General features: G+C 45.3%; 1 protein-coding gene across 4 annotated transcripts in view; it reads left to right on the forward strand.

Annotated features, from left to right (window-relative positions):
* Nucleotides 1-26,483, forward strand: part of LOC138537078 (2-5A-dependent ribonuclease-like) — a 402,978-nt gene that overhangs the window by 159,536 nt on the left and 216,959 nt on the right. For all 4 annotated transcript variants that reach the window (XM_069641426.1, XM_069641425.1, XM_069641424.1 and 1 more), the window contains exon 4: nt 14,351-14,547. In XM_069641426.1, the coding sequence (XP_069497527.1) occupies nt 14,351-14,547 (197 nt within the window). The remainder of the gene's footprint in view (nt 1-14,350; nt 14,548-26,483) is intronic.

The following is a 26,483-nucleotide window of genomic DNA, read 5'->3' on the forward strand; positions in this document are numbered from 1 at the left end:
ACAGAGATATACAGGTGCCGCTGTGATGAAACACATGGCAAATGGGAAATTTCGAGTACTCATTAGTGCATGATTACCCTCGCATTATTCAGCACAAGCTGCAGAATTATTGGCGTTGATACTCGCATTCGAGAATCACGCAGATCAGGAAGTGACGTGTACAGTTACTCCGACAGTGCATGCAGGCCTAGCGTGCTGGAAAAGGAGGGGCTACCTCTGAGCGGACGGCACGCCCGTGCAGCACTCTGCCTTATTGGACAGGCTCATTAAGGCACTACAACTCCCACTGGGCATAGCGGTCGTGAAATGAGCCACCCACACGAAAGGGACAGATTCAATCTCACATGGAAATCAAGCAATAGACACTGAAGCCAAGCGTGTGGCAACCAAACGAGAAATAATCATGAGTGTGGAAATAATTGATGTTGCACGAAATGAGCCAGAAGGCTGTAGCAATATGGCAAAAACTCAGTTAATGGAGCTCCAAGGAGAAGCACCACAGGAAGAGAAGAACTTATGGAAGTGACAAGGATGTTCTTTAAACCCCTCCGAGAGCTTGTGGCGACAAGACAGCACTGGTAAAACAGTGATGCCTATACCCTTATTGAAGATAGCACTGGAACAGTTACACTATCCAGCGCACATGACAAAGGAGAATCTAGCAGCAACAATTGCTGAAGACTGGTTCATACCGAACTTGGCAGAGCACGTTGCATTTTGTATGGTAAACTGTATAGTCTGTCAGCAGTTCACGGCTGGGCATACACTACATGTGATTAGAAGAGTTATCCCAAGGACTAATGGGCCTTTTCAGCACTTGCATATCGATTATGTCAATATGATTCAAGTATCTAACTGGTACAGGTATCTAATTGTTGTGGTGTGTCCATTCTCTAGATGGATAGAAGCAGTTCCATGCACACACCCAGACTCTACCTGTGCAGCCAAATTCCTGGTTAGGGAGGTGTTTCCCAGATAGGGAGTGTGTGAAGTGATGAGGTCAGACAATGATCCTCATTTTGTTAATACAGTATTTGAATAGATTAGCTTGTTGCTTGGTATAAAGCACAAGTTTTCTTTGGCGTACCATCCTCAAGGAAATGGGATATGCGAGAAGCTCAACGGCTTGGTAAAGGAAAGGATAGCCAAGTTGAAGCCTACTCTGAAGAAGGGATGGCTGCGCTGTCTTCCACTGGCACTGTATGCACTCAGAAACCAGCCTGGTTCTGATCATCATCTCACGCCGCACGAAATCGTAACGGGCAGATGGATGCGCACGCCATTGACACCTCAAAATAGAACTAGATGTGATGCTCAGCCAACACGAGAAGTGTTAGGATTGGAAATGCAAAACTACTTGAATTGCATGACATCTTGTCTTACTGTAATTTCAGGACAGCTGCAGCTACGACAAGAAGGTTGTAGGGCAGATCCATGACGAGGAAGAAGGACGCATGACCAGCCAAGTAAAAGACAAAGAACTTTTGTGTAAAGTTGTGGCTTAGTTCTGGACACTTCCTTTGAGCAAAATAAGGGAAGAAGGACATAAAAACATGGACACTCTGTGCATCCTAGTTGCAGGGTGAAGAAGAAGAATTGCATGTATAAGCCACAAAATAACTTGTTGACTTTGAACTTTGCACTGAGGCACACTGAAGACTTGATAAGAAAAGATATGCCAAATTTTGATCGAGGATACATACATTGGAAGAGAATACAGTATCCTGATTCTTTCGACACAGAATCCCTATTTGAACGTACTTATGTGTCACACAATAGTGACCTCACCAAAGACATTCTGATCTATTTCGAGTTAATATTGAGGTCATACCCGGCGTTGGTGGGACGAATCACAAGCATAACGGGGTGTCTTCAAGATCCTGAAAACAAAAACCAATAAGGAGGCTGCTCAGTTATTGCAGAGCAGTTTCTTTTGTACCCGGAGTACACCGGGGACAAGACAAATGTCACTGTCACAAGAGAATAGCAGACTAGCCAGTATTTTTTTGCTTAATTGAAGACTTTCCAGAACTTGTGCGGAGACATGCCAATGTCGACGTCCTCACTTTCATCAGAGAGCCAGCGAACACTATGTTAGGCAGAATCCTGTGCAGTTCCCTTAGGGAGCACTACAGAAGATTAAGAATACAGGTGAGAGCAATAAATCCCCTTTGGTATCAGTCTGTACCACAAAGATTTAGTTGGTAGCTGTGGCTGAGCAGTCAGACTTATCTCAAGAGGGAGATGAGCAGTATTCAGGGTATACACATTAGGCCTACAGCACTCGGGGACAAGGAAACACTGACCAAAGCTGTTAAAATAAGTCAAGGAAAACTATACACACTCCCTATTTAAATTGTAGACCAAGTGAACCAGAGAGAAAACTGAGCAAAACGGCACAGTGAAAACTACACACAAGGGATCCTCTAACAATTTCTCTCAAGGGAGGGAAATCACAAGTTATATAGAAATAGCTTCTTCCACACCCTATCCACACTTCCACACTTCCCACAAGTTTGTGCACCAGTTTAGATCAGACAGTGCATCAGTATAGCATATACTTAAATGAAAACTGAGCAAAATGGCATTTCACAAGGTTTAGCAATGGAGAGGAAAGGGTATTTATAATAAACAGAAGCACCCACACAGTTCGAGTTGAGAATCAATCTAAGGAAGGCAGGTCTAACACATGTAGCCAGAGTCAATAGGCCTGTGCCAGAGTCAGTGGTACAGGGCAAGGGCCCAGGAGCAAAATGTTCTTGTAGCTGCAGTCAAGTCTTTGATTAACGAGGTTGAAAAGGTGGATTCAGAAAGCGAAAGACAATGTTAAGAGAGAGGGGCGGCCAACCCAACAGGTAGGTAAAACCGTGAAGAAAGGGCGGCCTGGCGGAACAATGTACCTTTAAAATGAAGAAGTGGCTCCTGCGGTGGTGGTTGTTCCTGGTAGTTCCTGCAGTTTGGGGGATCCAGCAGAGGATGAGAGGCTCTTGTCGTGGAGGAAGGTTCGAGTTACTGCACTACCCTGGGATGAAACTAGCCACGGTGCTGCCCGATGAATAAAAGGTACGCTCCTTTAAATCGCAATCCGGGTGGATTGGTGCCTGACTATCCGGCCTTCCGAGTACAGGGTACTGGCGATTCGACCAAGGCAGGTCCAGGAAGGCGATTGGCAAACTGGTTGGCCCCACCAGCTCAAGGGAAGAAGGCTCTTGCAGATGAAGATCTTCTCTCGTTGTGTGGAGAAAAGTGGTGAGATCCTGCAGCAGGGCTTCACCGGTGGTTCAGTCGTTGCAGATGTCTTTGGCTACTCTCCTCTTCGGCTTCTTAGTTCCAGTGGCAACGTCTTGCTCTTCCAGTCCTCAGGACCCTGCTTTTATGCAAAAGGAGCCCCATTCATACAGCCTAGCTGTCACTCACACCGTGGAGTGGTCATCTTGGCGGGAGACCCTCCAGCATATCAGGATAGAGTGCGACATGGGTTGCAGAGGCAACCCTGTCCAGGGGTCCTACTCCCCCTCCCACACAACGGACCCACCCCAGACTCAGTGGCGCCGAAAGGAGGGCTTCTTGGCAGAAGCCCGCCAAAAGGACAAACAAAGGATCCCTGACCTGGGTTAGGAGTTTAGAGAAAGACACGAGAAAGAAGTTATATTAAAGTTCTGGCAAATAAAACCTACCGGAGTAAAGTTCATATTAAAATACACTGGCGGTATGTTGGAGGCTGTCAGAAAATGTGGTAGCCTCGAACAATGGGAAAATCCCATAGGAAAATATTTGTGGTCGAATATTTACGGTAGTAACCACTGCCACCAGCCAGAAACTTTTGAGAGAGGGGCTGTACGGTACCCTCTCGAAAATGAACATAAGGGAAAAACTATTAACCCTTCCCAGTACCTCCATAGTAAGATGGTTTGTACTGGTTTAGTTCACAAAAATTGACTACTAAAGTCAATGGGGAATTTACATGCCCTGGGACAAAGTAGTCAGTCCCAGGGTATGGAGTCTATGTTTGGGGGTCGCTACGACACCCCTGTGTCACTGCACGGAGGGTGCTGTGTAACACATGTGAATAAAGATGGCTCCTATGGTGGTGAGAGAAACCCCATCGACATTAAACACAAAAATAGCCTCGAACACACATAGCAAAAATGCCTAAGAGTGGGAAAAAGAGTCTCACTCTTAGCAGGAGAAAAGAAACAAACCCTTCAAATCCAGTAAAGCTGCTGGGGGACTCTATAGGTAAGGGAAATTAGCCATAGAATGAGAATTCTCCCTAACACACTACACATCTGAGTATGCTCCTGCATGGACTTGTGATGCAGGTCGAACTTTCTAGTCAGCATCAGAATCACTGGAGACGAGTGTTAACTTTCCTTCGAGGGACAGATCGTGAAGGTGTTGCCAAGGACTTCACTTTTGTTTATGCTGACAAGGAACCAACATGTCATCTGGAGTGAAACAGATTAGAGGCATAGACTGGGAATTGGTTTACATGGAACATGCAAATTAAAACTTACTGAACTTATTGCCTCATTTGGAACTTTCGACTATATGTTTCTAGAGCCAGTCTATTATTCGGACAAAGAGGATAATCAGTTCAGCACTCGTGACCTGCAAGCAGAGGCATCAGAATTCAGATAAAGTGGCAATCTTTAGCATGCATTAAAGAGTTAGTTTTGCTTCCTTTGATGATCGAGATGGGAAATCAGAGCAGCAACGTTGTCCTCCCTCATGAGGAGAGACATTCATATTGGCCAAGGAACAAATGCTGTAAATTAACATACAAATGTATTATTTACACATGCAAAGTATTCATTATCATACTACTGTCATGGACGATTAGAACTGCATTTTTCATTGGTGCGCAAAGCGTTCAGGTTCTCGTGCACCCACCTAATGATGTACGCATGAAACCTGCAAAGTTACCCAGACCTTACATAGTCATCCCAGTTCCTAGAAAGAATTATAGAGTGACTGAACTTGAGATGGATGTGATAAACAATGATACACACGCAACACTTGTGATAACAGATGAATTGAAAAGTCGGAGACAGGGTCGGCAAAGTAAACCTGAAAAAGGGTTGATGAAGGGTACACGTACACAGATTAGGAGTACATACACACCTGGTCTAATGTCAATGACTGCAGAATCACATTCCACAAAATGGGGAGAGTTTGGACAGCTCTAAACAAGAAGCTTTTTACCAAAGGGTGTTATAAAACACATGGAAAAGGAACTGTTAAGGAAACAAAAGACTCTAGAGAATGAGCGAACAGAGACAGCACTGACGAGCACGTCTGATCCAGTGATGAAAGGGTCAAGCTCAAGTCCTGCAATACAATCACGTGAAGAGATAATGGCAGAATCAATATGGACATTCATAAACAGAGCCAAAAAGAGACAGGAAGACAAGGAAAGACTTACCGGACTTCCTCCTACTCAAATGATACATGTGGACACGGCCAGATCATTGATAGAGATACCTGAGAATCCTCCAGCAAGAAGAAGCTATACGGATGTGTTCAAGGATGTGGTTTTAGCAAACTACAGAAAGACTTTAAGAATTAAAAGAAGCACACAAGAAGACAACAACAAACTGAATGATTACCTGCACAGCACAGCACACTCGGGAAACAACATATGGTACCAACATATGAAGGAAGTTGGAAGACGACTTCAGAGGAAGAATGCTTTGTTTGTGCACTACTACCCTACAGCATGGGGAAGTCAAAAATCTTTGTAGCTATTGAGATAGATGTCATAACAGCACACTGCCTATCACATTTAGCAATGTGCACGACCAGAGGCCAGTTCATGAGAAGTGATGCTTCACTCAAATGGGCAACTGAAGCAACTGACCGAGATGAAGATGATTATGTCCAAGACATAAAGACGAGAAACAATGGCAAAACAAAGAATATCGTGACCAGATATAAGAAGCCTGGAGTTAAAGGAGCAGAGATCAGAAAAGAAACAAACAAAAAGCTGAACGTCAAAGGGAAATCTACAGAAGAAGCTCGAAGATGGAAGTACAGAGGTCAAATGCAAATTTGGGGAACAGTGTTTCTCCAGAAGGATGGGAGAAAGGAGTAGTGATCTGCAGAGCATGGATGACCATTGGATACTATAAGGAAACAATTGGAAATGCACAGATGATATTTAAACCATTATGGCCAAGACTTGCAAGACTGCTAACATGGGTCGAAGATAGAGGAGGACCCCTACAGATAGTGGCATTGAGAATTCTGAACTGTGCTTCAGAAACAATGGTACAGGAAAAATGGGAGAGAATCAGAACTGTGGACGAATCTTCGATGCTACAGGAATGATGCATGGAACAGCAGTGATCATGGATCATTATTGGGCATTTGGATTCAAAGCATACATCAGATAGCCGAAGAATTGGGGAGGTAAATGCACATTGGTGAATGTCCATGTTCCAGCTTTGGTGATTCCAAAAAGTGATCTGAATTTTGACAGTTTCCCGAAAGCAGATGCTCACCTAAGAAAGAAGAGATCTATGGAGTTTATGAAGAGAACACAGAGGGAACATTATTTCTCTGCAAAATCCATAGAAGCTTTTAATGCTATCCCATATGAGCATAGACTGTTCAGTCAGACTTCTTCAGTATTCACCTTGATCTTGATGCCAAGAGTTCAGGTTGGAGCAAATACTAAATGGTTGCAGATAACCAGATGGGAGTTACTGCAGGCCATCAACACAACCATAAAGGGATTTAATGCAATCAAGGAAGAGATAAGAGCCATTCGATTAATGACCCTTCAGAACAGATATGTCCTAGACATGATCACAGCTATGGATGGAGGTGTTTGTGCAAAAATCGGAGAATCATGTTGCACATTTATACCATCTCATGATGACGAAAATGGAACCTTAACAGAAGCCATAGGTATGCTCTCAAAACTACAGAATCAGATGCTAGATGAAGTTGACAAAGTCGACAATGCTAGTTGGTTTGGATCACTGTTTTCATGGGTTCCTCAATGGATGGCAGTTGCATTCAAGTTCCTAGGAGCCCTGTTGGTGATGATATTGCTTGGATTCTGTGTTATCAAGCTAATAATCTCTCAGTGCCAGAAAACTGCAAAAAAGGCCATAGGAATGAAAATCATGATTGATGTTGAGTCAGGATGGAAGCCTAAGGACCTGACTGACGAAGAAATAAGAGACTTTGTGAAGGCCAGCATTTATGCACCAGAAGGAACAAAGTTTTGGTATCCGAAGAAACATAGAAACTATGTGGGAAAATGGATCTATTGCAATCCAAGTGGAGAATGTCAACTAATGACATGGAACAAAGATGAGCACGTAAGAACAGCTGGATGTTTGAAGGGAGTCTTAAAAATATGGACCCCAAAGGTACATTTCTGCAGACCTAGATGTCTAGATCCAGAGGATGACAGAAAAGAGAATGCAAAGAAAGAAGAGAGAGTGGTTGATGAATCGCCCAGAGGGTGGAGTGAAGAGGAAGTGCCAAGCACCATCCACACTCCATTCGCCCCCTCCAAAGTACCAGGTACGTTCACACCAAAATATGTGACGTATGGAGAGCAGATAAACCAGCAGAGAGCCGCAGTTGGGCTCTGCCCAGTGCCTATCAGAATAACAGCACCTATTGAAGTACCGACACCTAAGAAAACCTGGACAGTAATGTACCCATTGAGAAAACCATATCTACAGGCCAGACGAAATGACGGTTGTCAGAATGTAATACCCGAAGAAGCCAAGAATATACTAAAGGAAGACGAATGGTGACGTCATAAGAAATCAGACTGACGCACATGTAGAAGATATAACGACCTAAGAATACTGACAAAGAGACGAAATACCATGGATAAGTGACATCTTGAGCCTAAGGTGAAACAGTTGCTGTCAAGATGAAGAAGCTTATGCCATATGCACGATGAAGATATTCAGTTAGTTTAAATGTGTGCATATGCAGGAAACCGGAAGAAGCAAAGAAATCGTGAAGCTTGCTTATGCTTAGTAGTAAAATAGATTGCAGCAAGCACCAACTATACATATATATACCTCAAAAGCACTTTATAGATGAGTGAAAATGTATAAGAAATGTATGTCAGTCTATAAATGCAAGTACATTCCATATGTGATTATTGTGTTATGCCACAGAGTTGGTGGATGGTGATGTGGTGAAGCTATTATCAATTGTGTACATTTAAATACAAATAAATTATTATATTCTATACACCAGCCTGGTTCCTGGCTTATTGGTGACACCCGGGGTACAAGCGGAGTGGTATTATATAGGTTGGAAATCTGCCCAAGTTTGAATCTGGTAAGCACTTTGTTGCGCGATACTAGATTGGGGGGGGACTCCCCGAGTTGAGAGTGACCGTCCAATAAACTGTGATATTAGCGCTCGTTTACAGTGCTTGTGGGGGCCCATTTCAATATGCCCCCTTGTCCACAGTTAGGGGGGGGTGGACACCCTTGGGTTGCATAAATAAGAATGGATGAATACAAAGGAATGCTCATTAATCTCACGGGGCAGGCAGCCTGAGGGTAGCTGAAACAATAAATTGCCACTGAAAAGTTAGTAATTGCTCTGTCAGCAAGGTACTAACGCAGATGAAACCAGAGTAAAGGCAAAGTGGGGACAGCACTGCTGGATGCTATCAAAGCCAGTCTGTAACCTGCTGCAAAGCGAACATATAAAGTGATAAGTTACGGTGACAGCAGCCAGCAAAGAGGTGTATGTAACATGCACACAAGGCAAAGTGCACATTTAATACCATGAAAGAAATATGTTGCTGTGTAGTAGCCCAAATAGGGACAGCTGCTTGGGCTTCCCCTTACCCCAAGTCTATTGAACACATACACAGAACAACAACATCACAACACTGTGGAACTGTTAGGCATACAAGGCACAGATATGTTCAAATTTATCTTTTGGACCTATCCAGCAAAAGATATGCAGAACCCTAATTTGAACTAAATGGATTGACATGATCAGAAGCGACATCACAGTAAATAACATTACAAGCAGTGGCATCAGTCTTTAGTACTCTAGGACACCACTGGTAAAGACATTAAAAGAAGTCTTCATGTGCAAGCAAAGCGAATGTGCTGTGCAATATATAAATAGTCACTATTATTAATCAACTCAATAGTTTAGTAAACCATGAGGGGTTTTCTTCATAGGAAAAATTGAAAACTAAATCACTTCTAGCGACAACCAATGTCAGCTGATCAGGCGCAGTGAGATTAAATGATTTGCCCAGGATCACACATTTCGTTAAAGTGGTGAAATCAGTATTTGTACGCAGGCTGTGATTTAAGCACTTGTCTACATATCTTTCCAGTGATAGTTCACAAATATTTATTAAGGTTGGTTACAAAAACAAAGTCATAATTTTTTCTATCCATCCCTTGAAAAGTACACAAATCACATAACAAACCAACCTGACATTATATACATTGTTATAGAAATAGGTCAAGCAAAAAGAAATGTATAGCTTTACGTTCGCCACCCTGAATGCACGATTGCAGTAGCAGCCTGCAAAAGAATATGGACCTAAAAACAATATAATTTGTTTTTAGAAAGGTATTCACAGTGAAAAAGAATTCAATATATGGTAATCTGCTTGAACCATTATTTTACACAGCATGCAGCGTTATACTCCCCTCCAATTTATTATCACCAACCAATTGCACCTTCTAAGGGGCAACAGTCCTTGCCCAGGCGCCCATGTGCCTGGGTCATCAACCTCTAATCAGTTTATTTAATTGAGGTTGACACAAAGCTGAACCTGGGTGTGATGGGGGAGCAGGGGGAAAGGCACTGTGCTTCCCTGCGCTTTTAACTGTCACACAAAAAGTTTGAGCTGGGCAGTCTTTGGACAGCTGATCCTGCTTCAGAGGAGAAAAGTCAGGCCTTATTCTTGTCCCAAGCTTAATGTGTGCTAGACACGGAGCCGACCCATGAAATTTGGACAGTCCTGCAAAATGGTTGGCCTCCCTACAGACAGACCCAGCCCTGTTCCCTGACCTTGGGTTTCATCTGGGCTTGTTTAGCTGCCAACCTGGTATAAGGTGAACACGGAGAACTCGCACAAAGGGGATTTTTGTCAATCATGTGGATCTTTTTGACCCATTTCAATAAAACCTTATCTAAGTTGCTGCATTTTAATTGTTTCCCTATTCATGTATCTATTGCAGCTGTAACTGTGTATCAATTGGACAGCTAGGGCAAGCACCTGCTCACCTCGCATTCACAAATATGCTCCCCTTTTATGCCTTTCCCTCCTGCTTCCATTTTCTCCCACACAGCATTCTTTTTGAACCCCTCTTTTTTCCTTACCAGCAATTTCACCTCTATTATCCTACTCTTTCCTGCTCTTTTGGAACACTATGTCGTCCCCTGTTCTTGCCTCATTCCCTTAGTCCTCCTGCCTTTTTCTTTCTCCATTTCTGCCAAAGGTTCTTTGTTATAAAGATCCTGCACTATTCCTCATTTTGCCGCTTTTCGGATACTAACCTGCCATACTTCACTCAATGTTTCCCTCTCTCGTTTAGCCACACCACATCATTTGCCTTCACATTGGTCCACCTCCACTCCCCATTCCTCACTCACTTGTCTCCCTTCTCTCCCTTTTCCCCTCCCTCACTCTTCATTTCTCCGACTCTTTAGACCTTGATTATTCCCCATTCTCCATACACTCCTGAACCCCTGCTCGTCATTTCCCCTCACTTTAATCCACTTTACCCTGCATTTCCCCTCACCCTTGTGCCACATTAACTATTTCCCTATTCTCCTGCCCTTGCACATTCTCTGCACCCATTTACCGTTTACCCTCACCTGACTCCCTTCAATCACCTCATCTCCTGCCTTCCATCATTCTCAATCGTTCCCTCACGCTTTGCCCTCCTTTATTCTCCACTCGCCTGTCCCATCAGTGTCCATGTTACCTGCTCCTTCTCTGCTTTTCTCCCTCTCTTTCCTGCCCTTATTTCCTCTCCATTTCCATTCACTGCTCTGCAGCAGGGCCCTGTGGAGCTGGAGGAGATATGAAGGTGGTTGGTTGGAGTTAAGGGGTCTTTAAAGTGCCACAAGCAGCACCCACAAAAAAAGGTAACCCTTGAGATTAAAAGGTGAACTCCTTTAAGTCTGTGATGTTCAATGACATTTCAAACGTGTGGAGTAAGAACACCGGGGACATGCACAAAATGGTTGCACATGCTGTAGGAATTATCCTGTAATATCACCTCCTGTAATGTCCCTTCCCATTGCCCATGATATTGCCCATTTCCTTGAACCCTATGGTTTCCAACATTAGCTTCAGACTTGATCATTCAATATTACCACCATTGACATCAAAACCTGGCAAGGAGGCCCAACTGTCTCCAACTAGAATCGGACCCCTAAACACAGAAAACTGTCAAAGAATACAACTTTAAAAGAAGCATTTGTCCCTAAAGTTCGTTATTGCACAACTCCGCCCACTCTAGGCGCCGCCTCCAGGACTCGGCCACCTAGTGCCCTATATCATTTTTGCTCACGGGGCCCTTTGCCTTAAATCTGCCACTGTTTTCAGCTGTACTTAAAATTTGGAGTTCGAAATTTTAACCACCTGCAGTGAAGAAAAAACGTTTTGGTTTTTGCAGAGAAGCACTAGAACATCCTTTGAACTGCAGGGGCAAACATTTGCTACAGAAGCCCCAAAGGGGGTGAACATTTATCAAAATCCGATGTCTACATTCTCACTACCTTTCCAGAACAACTCCCTCAAAGGTCATTACTGGCCCTACTGTGCTTTATTTTACGCCAGACAGTAGCTGTATGGTCTGCTGCATTACCACATCCACTTCCAGCCGAAAAAACGCGACATACAGATTTTTTTTTAAAGTAGTTCATGCGCTCTTTACTTTATATATTTATTTTGTTATTGTACATTTGTATGGCGCCTATACAGCCAAGGTGTTTCGAGGCGCCACAAGACGGGGGTGGGAGGACAAGGAGAAAAACAAAAATGGTCCTACTAGGCCTTGTGGCATTCGGATCGTGCAAGTGCAGGATAGGAAGTGCAAATGGGGTGTGGGGGGGGTTCAGGGAGGAAGGATGGATGGGCGTGGGGGGAAAGGGGGAAGTGTAGGTGGAAGAGGGCCTCATTGGCTAGGCAAGTGCTAAGGAAGCCAAGAGGGAAAATGCCAGGAGAAAGGGTAGGGGTAGACTAGTGCGAGTAGAGTGGACCGGACTCAGTATGCTGGTCGGGGAAGGGTACCTGAGGGCAAGTGCTGGTTAGGGGGACTGCTGAAGGAGGGTCTGGCCCCAGTAGACTCATAAGGGACCAGGAAACCAGTTGCAATGGCAAGGAGCATTAACAAGGGAGGGGGAGAGGGAAGCAAGAGGGTGGAGAGGAGAAAAGGAAGGTCTTGTGGAGCTTCTGGAACTTAAGGAGATCCAGCTCAAGTCTGAGAGGGGCTGGGAGGCCATTCCAGAGGGAGGCCCCTTCTGAAGAAAGAGATCTTCCCCCCCACTCTCTGCTTGGAGAAATGTCCGAGCTACAGAGAGTTGGAGCCAGAGGACTGAAGGACTCCAGCGGGGAGGTATTTAGGCAGAAAAAAGTTGGAGGCAGCAGGGTCCCAGGCCCCAAAAAGCCTTGTGACTAATGCTGAGGGTGTTCAATTTGATCCTTGCAGTCACCAGGAGCCAATGGAGAGACTTGGGGCTGAAGAGATGTGGTCCCTGGGCTTGAGGCCAAGCATAAGTTTTGCAGTCCTATTCTGGATTAGTTAAAGAGGGCGGAAGGGAAGAAAGAGGCAGGTTGAGGAAGAGGCTGTTGTAATAGAGAGAACCAGAGCCTGCAGAGAACCAGAGCTCTGGAGACGTTGAGTTTCTGGGGGACGGTGAGGAAAGGAAGAATGCCTCTGAGAGAGAGGAGTTGAAGATGACACCCAGGTTTGCTGCTTCACACGAGGGTCGGGAGGGAGGACCCAAGGAGGATGGCCAGAGAGTAGGACAAAAGGAGGGACAGGAGTCCCAATGAGAAGGATCTCAGTCTTACTGGCATTAAGGCATAGATCATTAACAGCATGCCATGCCTGAATAGCAGTCAGACAGTCGGGAATGAGAGAGGAAGGAGAGGAGGAAAGGAGGAGCTTAAAGGGGAGCTGTGTGTCATCAGGATAACACTGGAAATGAGGAGAGAAGGTGGAGATCAAGTGGGCAAGAGGGGCCAGGTAGATGTTGAAAAGCCAGGGCGAGAGGATAGAGCCCTAAGGGACGTCATATATCTGCATGTTTTCAACTGGTAGTGTGGTAAAGGCCTAATTCTGCAGAGACGTTCAGATCACGCATGTAGTAACAGAGGTTGGGAGCCAGAGAATTCATAGGAAGAGTCGGAATAGAGCACAGCCTGGAATTCTGGCTTGGCTCTAAGAACCAACCCCGAGCCAGGCAGGCACAAAGAAAAACAAAACTGCCCTCGTTCAGTCCCAAGATCTGTATTATTTCTTATTTGTACAAGGAAGCGTCTGGCCAGCAAAAGCCACTCGTACTGCTTTTGATTGTGAATAGGGGGTAAGTGTAATATTCCAACTCGCTTGTCTGATGATTGGAGAAAGGATCATTCAGGGATAAGTGGATGCTTGCTTGCAATTCCTTTAACTTTCGAAAGATGGCAGTGGTACTTTAACGTTCTCCTTTGCATTTGAAGATTAAGCTTGGCTGGCTTGAGCTTGGCTCTCAGTTCACAAAGACACTGGAACCAAGCCAGCAATATGACTCCACCCAGAATCGAACCTGCACTTGCTCCTCAACGTCTACCTAGTAATGGTAGTTACCATATGCAATATGAGGGACAACTTAAAAGGAGTCATAATGAAAGCCGAAGTGTTGGAGGATAGGGCTTAAGATTTAAACAGCCAAGAGTTCACTTTTGCTTTGCAGTCACGTTATGAGAGGTCTTCTTAAGTGACAAAAGATGAGAGTTGCACAATTTCGAACTAGGGCAGAAAAGGATCTCATTCACCTCGAGAAGCAGTTTATTTGTAGACCTGAGTGCACGAGAGCGGTAGCAGGGAAAGCCGTAGGCACTGTGTGTAATACACGGGGCCTTCAGCTGAATTCCCAAAATTGGTAACTTTGTTATGACGGTAAAAGGTTTAAAAGTAGTCTAGCAGGTACTACATTAATTACATTGATAACTATCAATTACCCTTTAATCCTCAGATGTCCGAATATTTTAAATGATCAGAAAGAAACGTATTGAAGCAATTAAATGTAATATTCAATTATACAATATCTAATCAAATCCAAAAGGCAGTGGTGGCTGAGAAAAATAATGATATTCTTGTTTCCATCTCAGGGCTTGGCAGACTTGGTCTTGTTCCTGGTAAGTGGTGGACAGGTCCGCTGCGTGCCAGAAGGCAAGGTCCTGGAGGAAGTGTGTCCAGATATGGGCGCGGAGGCGAGGGACCTGATCACAAAGCTCCTCTCACAGGATGAGGATCACCAGGCAGTGAAGGACTTCTTCAAGCACCCCTTCTTCTGGAACCCAGACAGGTTGGAAAGCGTTTTCATTATGCTGTTGGTTCTATGGCAGAGGTTCATGAACATTGCTTCAACTTGGCCTGGTCTGCTCTGCCGATAGAGATGACCCCTCTCTTCACAGCTGTCGCATCACCTGTCACACTTTTATGTTTATGCCAGTGGTAGAAGTGTACCAAAAAAACAGTAGTGAAATTGTAACCCAGCGGGGAGCAACACGCCACATATTTATCAAGGGTTGCAGCCCTGCTGCTTGACAGCCAATTGAATAGAAATAGATTTCAATTTAGCTGTAACTGCTATTGGGTGGAATAGTCGAGAAATGTGCTTCAACGTTACAAAGAACAGTTCTGGAATGGGGAAATGGTTGCAAAAAGTAGTGGGATTCGTCTCCTGACCGTTCCTGCTCACATCGACCACTGGTTTATGCTCTCAGGTGTGGTGCAACAATCCCAGCTACAGCCCACCTATAATCACCACCAGAGAAACCCTACAACTTGTACCACATCAGTGTAGGATCAGTCAAGGTCCCAGATCAGTAGGGATTACTGCTTGGGATCTGGGACAGCGATCCCACCAATTTCACCAGTGCATCCCACCTTGTTGTTGTTCATTTCTTTGCCCAGACTAATTCCAATTGCAATGTCATCTCAGTATCTCTCTGCTCGGCTGTGTGGTTCTGCAACACAGATGCACAATCTTACATGCCACCAGCATCTTAATTATTATCCTCATGGACATAGAGACAGGGTATTGTCTGAACAACAGCTCTGTCGATTGGTCTTAAAGTGTTCTTAATACTTGGCCTGCCCACATTGTTGGACTCGATGGAAAGAAATGAGAGTTCTCGAATTTCATTTTTAAATGGTGAGCTATAATTAAAGTAATCTTTTATTACCATTACAAGATTACTATTCCAATCCTGAAATGCAAGCGTAGCCCTGGTTTTCTTAGGAGATTGGCACTACTCGCTTCTAGGCACATGAGATGGGTTCTGGGTTGTGCCCTCCAGAATCGTCCTATGCCTTTCTGTTGGCCCCTGTGTTGCCTGCCTTGGCAGAGGGGATGTCTTGTGCTTTGGGTAGTCTGTGACCGATAGAGTGCCTCCACCTGCCTCACTGGAGTCCTCGGGAAGACACTCGGTGTGGGAGAATCCCCCCAACTGTGATGAATCTGAGATGCCTGTATGTACATATTATAGATGCACACTGACACATTAAAAACAATCCAAAAGAGGAGGGTGAGTTCAGGTTCCAACAATGATGTTTTATTTTTTGCATAATCTATATAAATATATTATACCATCGTTCTTGCGCATAGCGTAGTTAAGATTAAGATGAACTGTCAGTCGGATTTCTTTTTTTAAACATTTGTCAATAACTTTTGATTGCTTAAATGGAAAAGTCTGAAAAACTGCCATAGTAAATTTTAAAGGCATCCGCTGCTACATGACATTTTCAGAATTGTTAATGGATGCTTTTTATAGTTTTAAAATGCGGTGTCAATTGCATTTGAACACTTTTTAACATGGGGGTTCCCAGAGGAAATGACCCAATATCTACCCAAATATCTCAAAATTAGACACTTTGATTTTCAAGATCTTCTATGACACAATGCCCTCTGGCTAAGGCGTGGAAGCCCTTCATTTTTTAGAAATATTGTTATTAATTTTTCATAATAAACACATCACAGCACGCCCGGCAGCGAAAATATTACATATTCAAACATCATATACATTAGCATATGTTTATCGCTTCCTCCCTTTCCCTCCCTCCTTTAACTCGAGCTTACTTTATTGCACTTTTAACCTTCTTTTCCCTGGGCCATCTCTTCATCAGTGCTCCTAGAGGTGTCATGTTCGCTTAAGCTGACGCGCGTAGGCTGAGTTAGTGTAGCTATTAGCTGTCCCCAGTCCATCAGCGCTCCCACTTCTTCGTCTTCCCCTTTGTAGGCTGCTTCATACCATGCTACTGTTTCCGCTTCTGCCCATTTTTGTAGATCATGCCACCACACCTCTAACCGAGGTCTCTGGTTTGCTTTCCACCCCGTAGCTATTCTGCGTTTGGCTAAGATGTAAGCCAAGTCCTTGAGTTTGCATATATGCTTCATTTTACCTTGGTCTAGTGAATCCTCCCACCAGGCATGCCCACACCGATTCTACATCTAGTTTAATACCTTTCTCAATTAGGCGCTGGATAACCTCTCCCCAGAACTTCCGGATCTCTGGGCATGCGCAAAACATATGCGTCATCCCTGCATTCTCTTCTCTGCATTTGGGGCACATTTGTGTATCTCTGTTTTGAAATTGGGCTACCTTTTGAGGGGTCATATACGCTCTGTGGGTACATATAGCTGGATCTGTTGTAATCTAGCATTCCTGGACACTTTCTTATGGCATGTCTGTGCTCTTTCCCATTGCCAGTCTATCATGGGTTCTCCTGCATCTTCCTCCCACTCTCGTCTCAGCTGGGTCACCTCTTTCCCCACACTGGACATTAATAGTTCATATATCTGGGATACCTCATGCCCTCCCTCCGAGATGTCATACATTGTCTCTATGGCCGAGTCTGGTTGATCTTCCAATGCTATTTCTGACCTTTTGTCATCTCTGTGGCTTTTATCTGCCTTACCAATCTAGTGTGGGTAATATATTTCCCCGGGTGCACTCCGGTTTCCTCCATTAATGTAGTGAATTCCAGTGCCCTCCCTTCCCGCCACACATCCCCCAGTGTTGCTATGCCCACCGGTTCCCAGTGCCTACGTATCGTTTTCCCTCAGTTGTTCGTCTACTCCCCTCAGTGCCACCAGCGGTGCTTGAGGGGAACACGGTGTCGGGTTCTCCATGACCTGGCATTTCTTATGCCATGTTTTCCACCCCAGTTCTAACAGTTTCGGTCGCCCTTTCAGCTCTGACCTTGGCAGCCATATTAGTTCCTTCAGAAAGAAGGGTGTACATTCGGCCCTCAGCAGTCTGGACTCTGCTGTTGTCTCCTCAGTTAGCCAATTGGCCACATACTGTAGCTGCCTCGCCAAATGGTATATCTCAAAGTTGGGCAATTTTATTCCTCCTCTCTCGTACGTGTTTTGTAGTTTCCATAAAACAATTCTGTTTCTGGTGTTATGCCAGATGAAACCTCTACATATGCTGTGCAGTTTACCAAAAAAGCGTTTAGGTGGCAAATATGGGATATTCACAAAAAAGTGCAATAGTCTGGGCAAGACAACCATTTTCAGCAATGCCACCCTTCCCATCATAGCTAAGGGGAGTCTAACCCAGAACCTCATGCTGTTTTCAATATTAGTTACTGCTGTCTCTGTGTTATATTTATGTTCCTTTTCCACCTCATGATAAATATCTATCCCCAGGTATCGGAATGTGCTAATCTCCCAAGGTATTTGTAGTACCGGTAGTTTGTCTCGCAGCACACCCTTGTATCTTCCTAAGGGGAATATACTCGACTTCCCGGGGTTAACCGCAATGCCGGAGAATATCGCAAATCCTTCCATCACTTCTAGGATATATTGCAGGTTTTCTTCTGGGTATTTTAGGTACAGCAGCATGTCGTCTGCGTACAGTGATATGAGGTGTGGCCCCTCACTGGTTCAGACTCCTATCTCTTCATATTGCTGCCTCAACTATATCGCTAGGGGCTCTAATGCGAGAATATACAGCATCGGGGACCATGGGCAGCCTTGTCTGGTGCCCCTGCTGAGTTGCCATTTATCCGAGATGATCGCTCCCGTTTTGACTCTAGCCATCGGCGAGCTATACAATAGCGTCACCCATCGTAAATTACCGGGCCCCATTCCATATTCTTTCAGGGCTGCCATCAGCCAAGGCCACCTCACTGAGTCGAAGGCTTTCACCGCGTCGAGCGAGACTATTGCCACTTTCGTTTTTATCTCTTTCTGTCTGTTCAATGACGCGGTGAAGCCGTCTGTGATTATCGGCTATACTTCTACCTGGGACGTAACCTCTCTGATCATGATGTATCAATTTGTTTATAACCCGTCCCAGCCTATTTGCTAGCACTGCCGTGAGTATTTTGTTATCTTGGTTTAGCATGGATAGCAGTCTCTATGACCCGCAATCCGTGCTGGGCTTATTTGGCTTGAGAAGCGGAATAATCGTTGCGTAGCATTGCCAATAACGGGGGGAGCACCTCCGACTCATACGTTTTATAAAACTTGCTAGGGAGCCCATCCGTTCCAGGGGCTTTGCTGGTGGGCAACTGTCTGATCACTAATTCCAACTCCTCTAATGTGATGGGGGCTTCTAGCGTCTCTTTCTCTTCTGCACTCAATTTCGGTAACCCGATGTCTTCCAATATCTCTTTCTCATCTCCTCCACCTGTATCTGCGTATAAGTGTTGGTAGAATTTCTGGAATCCTTTATTTACACTCTCTTGGGTATTTAGTATTTGACCACTCTCTTCTCTTATCTCTCTTATCGTGGGTCTGGGCCTCTCTTGCTTGTATAGCCATGCCAGAAGCCTTCCCGACTTATCTCCCCCAGCATGTTGCCTTTCTATGTACTTCTTGTAATTTAGGTTGCATAACCTCTCCCAGTGTACTCCACATTCTTGTTCTAATTGGCTCATGGCTTTGGCGTCTGCTCGGGTGGCATCCCCTTTGTTCATCATTGCTTCTAGTTTTCTTTCCGTGTTTTGCAGCTCTTTTACTATGTCCCCTTGGAGCCCTCTGGATTTTGATATCACTGCCCCTCTTATCACTACCTTGAATGCCTCCCACAGGGTGCTTTCCGAATCTACACTACCCGTATTTTTCTTGAAATATTCTATTATCTCCCCCCTTAGATCCTCCCTGAGCTCTGTATCGTTTAGTGCTTCGGCTCTAAGCCGCCATGTTGGGATCTTTGGTCTGGGGGCTGATATTGCCACTTCAGGAGCAAAGGTGAGTGGTCTGATAAGACCCTCGCCTTATATTCCGAGCTCGCTATCTCCCCGGTGAGTTCGGAATTGACAAATATATAATCTAATCTGGTATACAGGTTTTGTGGCGCAGAGTAGTGTGAATAATGCCTATCGTATGGGTGATGTAGTCTCCATACGTCTTCTAGTTTAAGGTCACCTAGCAGGGTCCGCAACATTTTGGCTGCAGGGGTGGGCCTATACTGTTTGTTGTCTGACCTATCCACCCTGGGGTCCAGCGTGCATTTGAAGTCTCCTCCCCATACAACTACACCTCCCAGATATGGGCTAACTTTTCCATACAGGGGCTTAAAATGGGTCACTGTGTCTTGGTTCGGGGCATATGTGTTTACAATGCACAATTCTCTGTTTTCCACCATCCCTCGTATCCCCACCATTCTCCCGGTTGCTTCTACTGTGTGCTGCAATAATTGAAAGGGTACATGTGGCGCAATCCAAGTAATTACCCCTCTGGTATGTGCTGAATACGTTGCCCCGATTACGGTTCCTTTCCATTTTCTCTTTATCAGTTCCTGTTTTTCTTTTGTAAGGTGGGTGGAAGCAGTAGCTTATTTCATTTTTATTATATAGTAAAACAATGTGGTTAATTCCGTTAATGAAGGGGGAGTCTGCAATTAGCGCCCCCCTTTCATGAAGCCCCATGCCAAAAGCATAGTGCATAAACATGCCATTGTGCACCGGTCTCCTAACAACTGCAGCACCTGCTCTTCAATGGCTGAGTGCAGGTTCAAAGGTCACATGTACATTCCTGATAGCTGCTGTGATCCAAAGTCACTGCTGCCAGAGGTGACATTTTGACTTCTGCACCTCTGATCCACAGTGTAATCAGCCCTATAGATTAGGGGTTATTGCCCACTTTTAATGCATTCAAATAGACCATAGTCCTAAAAAAAGAAAACAAGGGATTTCAAATTACACCCAACAAAAAATGTGAAAGAGGCACATAGATGCCTAAACCTCTGTTTTCAGCTACACTGCTCCATGGGTATGTTTGTGCCAGTAGTACATGTAATGCCACAGGAAGAAACTCTACTGTTATTACTGCCTGATCTAAGAAGTAGAAATGTATCTTTTAATGTGCATGAATATCTAGGTGCAAACAAATATTTATTAAAAAAACATTTCACTGTTTCACAGTTACAAATGTTTACTCACTTATAAATAATACTCCCACTGGTAATGGGGCTTAATTTTGTACTCTCTAAAAAACATTTTACTCCCAATTTTACAAACAAATGGGAGTAAATGCTTGCACTTTAAAATAAATGTCTGGAGCACTGATCCGCATAGTGGCAGGGTAAACTCTATAGTTATGGTATGGTGACTGATACGAACACACAATAATTAAAGCCATACCAATTTAACATTGTACAGGTGTCAGCTTTCTGAGAACAAACCAGCTATGTGAGGACAATGTGTGCTTATAGAAGCCTGACAATGTGTGCTTATAGAAGCCTGGTTGTCCCAACTTCAGCAAGTGAGACAGTAGTCTCAGTTGCTGTCTTCCTGATTCCCGGGGAAAGAGTAACACCTCCTGTCAGGTCACAGGATCTCTCAACAGGTGATCTCCTAGGAACCCTGCCTAAAAGGGACACTCACATTAAAAAGGCAGCCTCACACCAGATCTCTGTACACCAAAGGGCTTTTGGAATGTAGGCATGGTAAGAGGGTAGTTAGGCCAGCCAGAGGGGAAGAAGTAGACCTATAAAAGGGGTCCACAATCTTACATTACAGTGAGCATATTTTTCCTTCAAATCTCCTCTATTTCCTGCGAAACAAGTCACTCTTAGTATGATGAATGACAGCAAGGGTCACTTGTTGCACTGACAGGGATTGAACCCATTAGAGCAGACTTGCTTCTGTCCAATCCTCTGTGATGTTTTATCTTTAAAAGGAAGGGGTCACCCTCTCCTTCTTTGATTCTTTCCTGGACACCAAGAAGAATACATCTCTGGATCCTTGTTGGGAATGCAGTCCATTCTAAAGTCCTCTGCTATGGAGGTGAAGACAGGTGCTATCCAAGGCAGCGGAAAGCTCTGCTCCCTAACCATCCCCAAGACACACCAGGGGTAAACTGCTTTGGACCAAGGTCTGCCACTCTGCCAGCTGCACTGGAACTAGGCTCCTCACTGGAGGGGAAGGTACCTCTTCAGGTGTCAGCCTACCCACTGGACTGGGACAGCAATGTAAGAAGGACCTAACTTGCCCTGGCGCCCCTGGATTGGGGCTGCCAGCAAACAGAATCCTGTTTGCACAGCTCCAACCCACATTTGTGGCCATTTGAGCTGAGAGGAACAATGGTGCTGCTTTTGCCGCACCATGAATTGTTACTGCTCGCCGACATCTTCAAACCAGCTCAATGCTGCATTACTCCAGCAGCCATCACTGCTGCCATGGTTAGGAAACTATCTCACTGCTGCAGAAGACTTTGACTCACTGCTTCTTTGAGCACTGCATTGAACCAACAGGACCTTTCATCAACTGGACTCCAACCTCAACTCAAACCAATGGAAGTCATTGTGTCACGCATCAACTCAACCCAGGAGTAACATGGTCTTGAACTGACTCGACTGCCAACCTGCGTTAGTTGGACCCTTTGAACCACATCACTTTGAACGCCTGATTGAACTGCACAGAGCCCTGTCTCGAAACCGACTCAACAGTGACTCACTGTCTTGATCAACACAACTCGACACATCTCAAACCTGCTTCAATCGGAAGGACAGTGCAGAGAAGACCAAGTCAATGCTGTCAAACCACCTTTGAGCAAGAACAAGGTACTGTTGAGAGTCCCAGTCCCCCAGATCCACCTTGGACTATATACTGACTTTTAAGACCCTTGTTGCTCTTTTTCTTGAAAAGTCATACACTCTAAAGTGACACTGTGCAATTGCTTGCCTGATCACCCCTGCTTAAGTACCCAGAGTACCATTTTCTGCAAGATCTGCATTTTCTGTGTTCTTTCCACAAGAGTGGCTTTTGCTGTTTTCTAGTTAGTTCTTTAATTAAAGCATATATATGTTTGATAGAACGTAGCTTGGACATTCTTTTTTTTTGAGTCTTTGTACTATCGCTGTTTGGGTTGCTACTATGATTACTTTATACCCCTCCTGAGAGTACAGCCTGCCCTCAGCCCACGTTAGGACAAAAAGTGAATGAGGAATAAATGCCAGGCTGTGTCTGTTTTACCTTTCTGATTGGGATTACTGCTGGTTTAGTAGTAGTGTGGGGCTGAGTAGGTGGTTTAGCCACTACTCATCCTTGTACTCCTGGGGATCAGTAGTAATTGCATTACACTGGTGGGCAACAGTGGGATTTAATACAGACTGTGTCTACAGCAGTCTTCCAAAATAAAAAAAGTGTACAGTTAGTGTTAGAAACACTGACAGGCATTTTTTATTGCTACAATTCAAATAGAAATGCGCTCTGTGCAGGGTTGAAGGCCAAAACTCGAGCTATGTAAAGAAAGAGGACTCCCTTTTGGCAGTAAGGTTAGCAAGGATGAATTATTAAGCGTCTCCGAGCTTTTGAAGGAACTAGCGGGTGGAGGAGGCCCAAGGAACCCCTATCTGGAAGCCCCAACTCAGGTACCCACTATACTCGGGTGGCGTGGAAGTAATTGGGGACAGTGATAGCGACAGCTGACCTCACCACACCTCCCAAAGGGTGGGTAGTGTAGTTTCTCACTCATCCCAGGGTCAGCAAGATCTTAGGTTTCTGTTGGGTTCAACGTCTCAGATATTTCCACGGGTGGTCTCTCTGGGGCATAACTGATTGAAAGGGAACTCCTTTTAGAGGAGGGGAGAGTGGCCTTAGAAGAACAGAAATGGAACAGCGGGACCAGGCCATGCTGGAGCTGCGAGAGCAAGAACTTCTGGAGACAATCGAGAAACACAAACAGACTTCTACTACTGAGGGGAGTATGTCCAGTGGTGGCACCCAAGGAAAGCTTAGCCGTCACACCCCCAAGGAGTTAGTACAACCATACGAGGAGGGTAGGATATCTTCGACTGGTTTGGAGCACTGGAGTTAGCTTTCCGTCTCCAGGAGGAGGAAGAATTGTGGGGAGCAGCCCTTGTGAGCCACTTTCCGACAGCTGGAACTAATGTGATTATTGTATTGGCTCCTCAGGAGAGGGCCATTTATGAGAAAATTCGGACCGCTGTTCTCAGGAAGTTCTGCAAAACTGCAGAGCAATATCTTGGGAGCTTTAGAGTGTTCACAAAGAATGTCAATCAAACCTTTGAGACCTTTACACCTCAGTCCTTGGAAGTACCTGAGTGAATGGGTCACAGGTAAAAAGGTTGACGCATTTGAAGGAATGTATAATTTGGTTGCATGCAAGCATGTCCTTAGAAATTGTGAAATGGCGTTACACCAGCATCTAGTGGACAAGAAAATCACAGACCCAAGGGAGCTTGCAAAAGCTACCGACAGGTATGTAAGTACTTGAGTCCAGAAGGATCGCGTGCACCACTCCGCCTACATTTTCTACGCTTGTGGGTTTCCCTGTCCTGGGTGTCCCATTCAAAGGGGGAACCTCTATGGGCAATGTCTCTTCCTGTTTGCCCCTACCCTTCATTACCTTCTATACTTTACTCACCTTTTATTCTCTCTATTCATTATGTCTTCTTCCATCACATCTAGGGTCTGCCACCACTCCTTCCCTCAGCCCTCTTCTACCCGCACTCGCAACCTTTCCAATCCGTCACTTCCCTCTGTTTTTTCTGACTGCCTCCCTTCTATTAATCTTGGTCTCTGTAATACTCGTTCTGCTTGTAATAAGACCCATTCCATCTTTGATCTTTTTCTGTGCTTCAATCTTCATTTCCTCTGTCTTACTCAGACCTGGATCACTCCTGATAATACTTCTACCCATTTCTCCCATACCCCACGTGCCTCTGGCGCAGTGGTGGGTCTGGGATTTTCTTTAACTCTTCCTGGACCCTGTCATCTCCTGCTTCTGGTCTTCCTACATTTACTTCTTTTGGGTATAATTTTTCATAATTTTCAAATCCTTTTCCTCTCTCTTTTCTTACTGCCTACTGACCTCCGGGCCGTCCACTGATTTCGCTGACCATCTCGACTCTCTTCTCTCTTCTTCTTCCCTCCACCTCAGCTTTCTTTCTTCTTGGCGACTTTAATCTCCACTTTTGTACCAACTCTAGCCACTTTTCTCTTCTGTCACTCATTGACTCTTATCGTTTAATCCTCCTTCCCTCACCCTCTCTCATCAGTCAGGCTACTACCTTGACCTAATCATTTCTTATTCCCTTCCATTTGCACTATCTCCGCTCACCCCTGTACTCTTCTGATCACCTTCTACTCCCTCTCTCTCTCTTTCCCTTCCCCCTTGAACCCTTTCACTCACCGAAATCACCACTTTTTCTATCCTACCTCATTTCTTTCCCCCCTTTATTGGTCTCTTCCCCCTATCGCCTCTTCCTCGTCTCTCCCGTCGGACAATACTGCAACTACCCTTCACTCCTTCTGATTATCCACTTTCAACTGCATTTATTCTGCTCATCCTTTCTCGCCTTCCCACAAGCCCCCCCAACCCTGGCTTACTCCTGCCCTCACCTGCCTCCGTTCCAGCCTTTGCAAAGCCCAACGTCGCCGGGAAAAGTTCCATTCTCCCTTTGATCTTTCTGTGCTGTCTTCTTTACACTTCTCATATGATCCTGCTTTGCTCAATCAAAAAAATCATATTTCTCTGAACTTACCCTCTCCCATCACCCAGTCATCTTTTCCATCTTCTTCTCTCCATTCACTCTCCCTGACCCCCTGACTCTTCTCTTTTTTCATCCCTCTGATTCTCTGATTCTATAAACTACTTCACTTCTTAAGTAGTGACTCTCCGCTCCTCTTCTCCTACCCCCATTTCTCCTTGTCCACCCCCTGTGGTCCAGCCACCCTGCTCACTATCCCCCTTTTTTTCTCTTTCTGATCTTGACACTTCTGTCCTTCTCACTCGTGCCCATCCCACTGCCTCCCCTTCTGACCCCCTTCCTTCAGCCCTTATCCATCAGATGTATCTGTTGTAGCTAGGTAACTATGTTGGCTGCGTGCATGAATTAAGAGGCCTGATGTATTGGAATGGAATGATGTATGTGGAACCCAGGGTGTGCTCTGGGTTCCAGGAATGAAAATTGAAGACTTGGGGCCTCATTACAACCTGCCTGTCCGGGACCGTGCAAAATCTGTGACAGCGGTAAAAACGTTTCCGTGTCCGCAAGGTTGCGAAAAAACCGTCCGATTACACGCTGTCGGTCGCGCGCACCACACGGACTCGGAAACGTTGTTACCGCCGTCACGGAAAACCCCACGGAAATGGAAATAACGCAGCCACAAGTGGCACAAAACCCGTGTCCGCCTCCGCCGCCACGGACACGGAACCGGAAATACCATGATCGCCAAAACAGGAAACAGAGAGGCGGCCATCATATAAAAGCACAATCCATTGCCATCCAGAGCCTGCAAAAGCACAATCCTAACTCTGAGAAGCCAAAAGGGACCACCAGCATGTCTGCCAGGATTCCTGCTCAGAGGCAGCGCAAACAGCGCTTCAGCGAGGCGGAGCTAACCGTCTTGGTGGAGCACATTGTGGACAATGCGGAGATGCTGTTCAGCGCCGACCAACGGCGTGCCACACAGCAGCGGAGGAAGGAGGTGTGGGCCGAAGCTGCACGCAAGTGCACCGCTGTGGGCGTGACAGTGAGGAGCGTGAAGGACTGCCACAAGCGGTGGGACGACCTGAGGCTGAGGGTACGCAACCTCATTTCCATGCACCGCCAACGCAGCAGTGGGACAGGCGGAGGACCCCCTTCCCCACTGAGGCTGCAAGCATGGGAGGAGCGTTGCAGCACCGTCCTCCACCTAGAGGGAATCCATGGGATCGGGGAGGCTGAGGCAGGAGTGAGCCCACCTGCAGATGCCGGTAAGTGCCCAAACATGAATGCCACATGTAACTATGCAGTTGTGAGTACTGGGCCAAAGGAC

The sequence above is a fragment of the Ambystoma mexicanum genome, chromosome 1q, assembly GCF_040938575.1.
Source record: "Ambystoma mexicanum isolate Mex_15411 chromosome 1q, UKY_AmexF1_1, whole genome shotgun sequence".
Classification (NCBI taxonomy): domain Eukaryota; kingdom Metazoa; phylum Chordata; class Amphibia; order Caudata; family Ambystomatidae; genus Ambystoma; species Ambystoma mexicanum.